The 5,177-nt window shown below is 54.9% G+C and overlaps 1 protein-coding gene across 1 annotated transcript; it reads right to left on the reverse strand.

Moving 5' to 3' along the window:
- Positions 1 to 1,950: 1,950 nt before the first annotated feature.
- On the reverse strand, positions 1,951 to 4,463 carry TLNRD1 (talin rod domain containing 1). The gene has a single exon (XM_063090928.1). The coding sequence runs from the start codon at positions 3,640 to 3,642 to the stop codon at positions 2,554 to 2,556; it is 1,089 nt and encodes a 362-aa protein (XP_062946998.1). The 5' UTR covers positions 3,643 to 4,463; the 3' UTR covers positions 1,951 to 2,553.
- Between the last annotated feature and the right edge of the window lie 714 nt (positions 4,464 to 5,177).

Raw genomic sequence — 5,177 nt, forward strand, 5'->3', positions numbered from 1 at the left:
TCTGGCTTCTTGAGACTTACTAGAAAAAAAGTACAAGCAGAATTCAAGATACCTGCTGGGAGAAAAAACGCTGAACTTTATCTTATAGACAATGGAAAAGAAAACAGTTAAAAAACCACTTTTCTTAAAGTTTGAAACTTTTATCAGCTTCAAGAATTTTGAATATTACATTCCAAAACCTTTGGCATACAGAAACACTGAGGGCAACTATAGCTAAGAGAAAGAGAAGTTTCAAAATTAATTTGGTGACTATCTAGTTAATTTCATCCAAGTAAATAAGGAAAGCTATTTTTTTCTCTTTTTTTGGCTTGAATTGTCTTGCAAATAGCTTCTGCAAGAAATGAGTCCAGGAAAAAATTGGCAATTCTTTTTTTTTTAATCAAATACCAAATTTACAGATTTCTGGCCTTATTTTACTTTGTGTTTGTTCGTTTCAGTTTACACTTTGTGATCTGCATAGGCTAAATGAACCATGTAATTATAAACTCTATCGTTACCTGTGTAAATCTAATGAATACAAGTAAAGTAAAAACTTCTGTATGCGTACAGGATTTTCACTGGCACATGAGTTAGGAACCCCCTTTCTCCCACAAATTTTTTATGAATGTTATCCAGACTTAAAAAGTGGGGAGAAGAGTAAACATTCCCAAGGTCATTTTCTTTAAAGACTTAAAAACCTTAAATCTACCAAGTCCTAAGAGAAAAACAACTGCTCTCTTGATCGCTCTTAAAAAATGTACATACCCTACCACTTTCAGACTTTTTCAAACTCCAAACTCAAAGCAGCAAAACAGCCCTATTCTTACTCAACACAAGTTTAAAGACCTTTTCATGTTCTTGTAATAAAACATCCATTCAAGCAAGTACAACAGTCAATATGACTTTCTTCTAATTACAGCAAAAATTCTTTCTTTTCACATCTGTGGGAACTGCAAAGGTTTAAGCACAACAAATCAAGAAAAATGTAAACTGCACAAATTTAAAGCATGTATGAGCTTTTATCCATGTGGCCCACCCAGGCTTCAAGCACTGTAAATAAATTTGTTGTGCTTTTAGTGGAAAATTTTTAAAAGTTAACTAGGTTCAGCAAAACTATACATCCCACCACCACCACCAAAAAAAAAAAAAAAAAAATCCTTAAAATATCTGCAGAAAAGACAAAGTATCTCAATATAACCCCAAACATCAATCAACAAAGCATTCTTCCAACATACAATCCACCACAGCATACCTTAGACCCAGGTCACAAAAATAAGCCCTTTGCCTGCTATTATGCTGTGACTCCAGAAAGTTCTTAACACTTCCAGAATACCACTTCCTCTATTAAACGGTCTAGAACCCCTCTTTTTTCTAAAACCATGAGGATATTGTCTGAATAGACCTGTCTACATTAAAGATGCTACATACTCTCTCTTGACATATACTACCTTTACAGTTCATACAAAGATCCTTGGAGTTGGGAAGGCTGGCATACTACACAGGATTAGGAAGTGCTTTAGTCTGAAAATGACAAGCAGAATACCGAACAGACTTCAGTCAGCCTGAACCACCGCTTATTTTGATGGAAAGATGAGCTAGACAAAAAAAGATGAGACAAAGGGAACTAAACTACTTTCCAGGAGAAACTAGACTCAAGACAAGAACCCCTACTAACAGCCAGTCTGGAGCACTGTCCAATCACATTTGTGTCACCTGCCTTTAAAAATAGAATTTTTCTGGCACATAAGTCTCTTCTTGAGTTCTAGGCTGCTCAAATGCGTAATTCTTGAGGAAAAAGTAGAAAGGTTGGGAATTGGGGAATCCACCCTCTACTACTGAAGTAGCCTTTCCATAGTCCCTGTCCATACCTGACATGCAGCATGCAAAATTACAATTATTGAAATATCAACAATAATTGCAGAAAGCCATCTGAGAAACATAACATTTTAATAGATGAAATAAATACTCCAGTACATGCAAGGTAAAAACTTGACACTGGGGGAAAAATAATCACTCTATAGTGTAAATTAAAAAATAAAACACACGCTCACAGTAGCTTTCCCCCCATTTGCAAATCACATGGCCAAGTCATACTCTTTCCACACCAAGTATGCTCCCAATTCAACACGATTGCTTAAAAAAAAATAACAACATACAAAAAAGGTAGCTACATCCATGTCTAAGGAGTGAAAACTGAGGTAACCTTTCTTTTAATTATGAAAAAAAAAAAAAAATGAACCCATGACCTCCTTCCTGCCCAATTAATAATAAAATTTAGTTGAGAAATTCCGGAAGATGGGCTGGGATAGGGGTTGGCTGGATAATGCTGCAACCAGCAGATATACATCTTCCATCGCCCAGTCCCTACTGCGTTGCTGGTGGACATCTCGGCCCTCCGAGTGCGCATGTAAGGTGTGTGCATGGCCCTGCCCTTTGGAAGATTCCTCTCGAGCATTTAACATGGGGGGTAGGGGGCGGCTTCACCTATGATTTCTTTGGTATAAATGGAGAGGAGTAGAGAGTAAGTATCTTCCTTTAGTCTGGGGGTGGAAGAAGGGGTATGGGAGGGGGGTGCTAATTCACAGAATTGGAATTCACTGGCGGTAAAGTCCTGGGCGAAGACCTCTCCCTTAAAGCCTGAGATAGCAGGGTGCAGCCTTCAGACACGGCGCAGGCCGAGTTCCTCAGCCTCTCCCTGTGGTCCGACATCTTGGCGCCCCCGTCCGGGTGCTGCGCCAGATCCCTGAGGCACTGGGTCAGGAGCACGCAGGCCGACACCACGCTCATGGCGCCGCCCAGGATGGCGGTCTGCACCGCCTTGCCCTCGGCGCTCACGGCCGCCGCGCGACCCAGGAACTGCGGCTCGGTGGCGAAGCCCACCAGGGCGCTCACCGCCTGCACCAGGGGCCCGCTGAAGAGTGCGCAGCGGCTGCGGGCCAGCTCGCTGGGTGCCGCTTTCACCTCGCGCACACAGGCCAGCAGTGCCGACGCGCTCGTGCTCATGCACTTGACGCCCAGCTTGAACTGTTCACGCGAAAAGCGGTCCCGCGACTTGTCACTGGCCAGGGCGCACGCGTCCGTCAGGAACTTGAGGTTACGCGACAGGCCCTGCGACACCTCCAGCAGCAGCTGCGGCGTCATGTCGGCCAGCGGTGTGGCGCGCAGCACCGCGCAGCCCTGCTCCACCTCGTGGCGGCAGCGCGTCACGCGGTAGCGGTCCACCAGGCCCGGCTGCGCGGGCTGCGCGCCCGGCGTGGCCACGGCCGCCAGGTAGGCCGCATGGGCCGAGCATTCAGTCAGCGACACCACCAGGTCGCCCAGCTCCACCAGGCTGTCCCCCGCCTCCCCGAAGCGGCCCATGTTGAGCTGGCTCTGCACGTCGTGGGTGAGGATGGAGAGCCCCTTGGTGCGCGCTATGATGGTGTCCCGGCACTGCTCGAAGGATTCGACACCGGCACAAGAGGAGGCGGGACCCTCAAAGAGCACGGGCCGCGCCTCGCTCGACAGCAGCAGCAGGTCAGCCACCAGCTGCATCTTGCTCTTGCAGTGGTCGCAGACGGACACCAGCCTCTTCCGCGGCTGCGGGCAAGCTCCGGCGACAGCGCTCGCAGGGGCCGGAGAAGCCGCCTCGCCAGTGGGCTTCCCAGCGCTGCCGCTAGCCATCGCGCCCGGGGGGCACTGGCATGCCGCTGGGGAGCCCACTACCACCGCCGCCCCCGCGGCCGTCGCGTCTCAGCTGGCCAAGGCCGCGATCCCTTCCCCGCACCATCATGCCATCCACCGCTGCGGGCAGAGGGCACGGGGCTGCGGCGGCCGGAGCCCGGGCGGCGCGGGGCGGGCCCGAGGGCCAGGGAACGAAGGAGGCTCTAAGGGGCGCGGGGAGGGGCTGCGGCGTTCGGACTCCTAGAGGGCTTGCAGGAACCATGAACCGGGGCAGAGCAAACTCACAGTCCGCGCTCCTCGCCGCCCGGCTACCAGGAAAGTCCCTTCTGCTGGGCCGCCGCTGCCGCCTTCCTGGGCATGACCCGGCCCGGCCGCCGGGGCGGGGAAGCTGGGAGTTGTCCTTCCTTCCTTCCTTTCTTTTAAATCAAAATCCTTTCCTCGGGGAGGAGCGCGGGCGGCGGCTCCGGCTGGTTGTGCTGTCAGCCGCCGCGCTCGAGGCCACCTCGGGCTCCGCGGCGCACGTGGGCTTCAGGCGCCGTGACCCCGCCAGGTGGCACTTCCCCGCGACGGCGGTCGGAGCTGCTTCTCTGCGACGCGCGGCCGCCCCGGGCGCATCTCCTGCCTCCCGCTCTCGGGAAGCGACGGCGGCGGCAGGGCCGAGGGTGTGGCCGGCACTGTCGCGGCTCCGCCGAGTCAGAGTCGGGCGGGAGCCTGCACTGATTGCGCACAGCGGCCGCCCCGCTCGCGCTCTCGACCGCCCGCCACGCCCGGGCGTGCCGGGCGCCGCGGCGGCCCTTTCCCGCCTCGCCGGTTCACAGAGCGCGGCCCGGCGCCGCGGCGGCACGCCCTCCCAGACCGCGCGCCCGGCGGCCCGCCGGGGGCTGTCGGCGCGAGTCCATCCCGGTCGCCTGCTCTTCTCGGGCCCGCAGCGGCTGAGCTCTCCCGAGGCCCCGGGCCCCGCGCATCGGACGCCCCTGCGCGCGTCTCCCCAGCGGCAAAGCCAACTCAGAAGGTCCCCGCGGCGCTGCGGCCACCGGCCCGGGCCCCGGCTCCTGCCATTTTTGTCAACCACCAACTTCCGAGCGAGCGGGGAGAAACCGAAAGGAAGGGCGGGGGCCGAGAAGCAGAGGGGAAAACACCCGCTTCCTCTCCGCGCGCGGCTTCACCTCGGAGCGCGGCCGTGGGTGCGCCGCCGCCCGCGGGGCTGCAGGAGGCTGTCCTCTTCCCGTCCGCGCCTCGCCCCCGGGCTCGCCGCCGCCGCCTCGGCCGTAACCTCCCTGGAGCCTATAGAAATCTTTTGTGTGGCGTCACCGCCTTTCGTTTAAATCCCGCTTCCTCCTCTCGCCTTTCCTCCCGCCCCCTCCGCCGCTCCCGGATGCTTGCGCGATGCGCTGCTCCTCCCCCGGGAAGCTGGGTGGCTGCGAGACGACGCCGCCGCCCAACGCGAACGCCGCCGGCGCCGGGCTGGGGGGTCCCCGGCTTTCCCGCGGACCCCGGCCGAGAGGCGGAGGGCGTGGACCCGGGGGAAGCTTCCC

Source organism: Cynocephalus volans, chromosome 3 (genome assembly GCF_027409185.1).
Source record: "Cynocephalus volans isolate mCynVol1 chromosome 3, mCynVol1.pri, whole genome shotgun sequence".
NCBI lineage: Eukaryota > Metazoa > Chordata > Mammalia > Dermoptera > Cynocephalidae > Cynocephalus > Cynocephalus volans.

Bases quoted from the DNA above. Each gene is read 5' to 3' on its own strand.
- TLNRD1 (XM_063090928.1), bottom strand. From the start codon at position 3,642: ATGGCTAGCGGCAGCGCTGGGAAGCCCACTGGCGAGGCGGCTTCTCCG.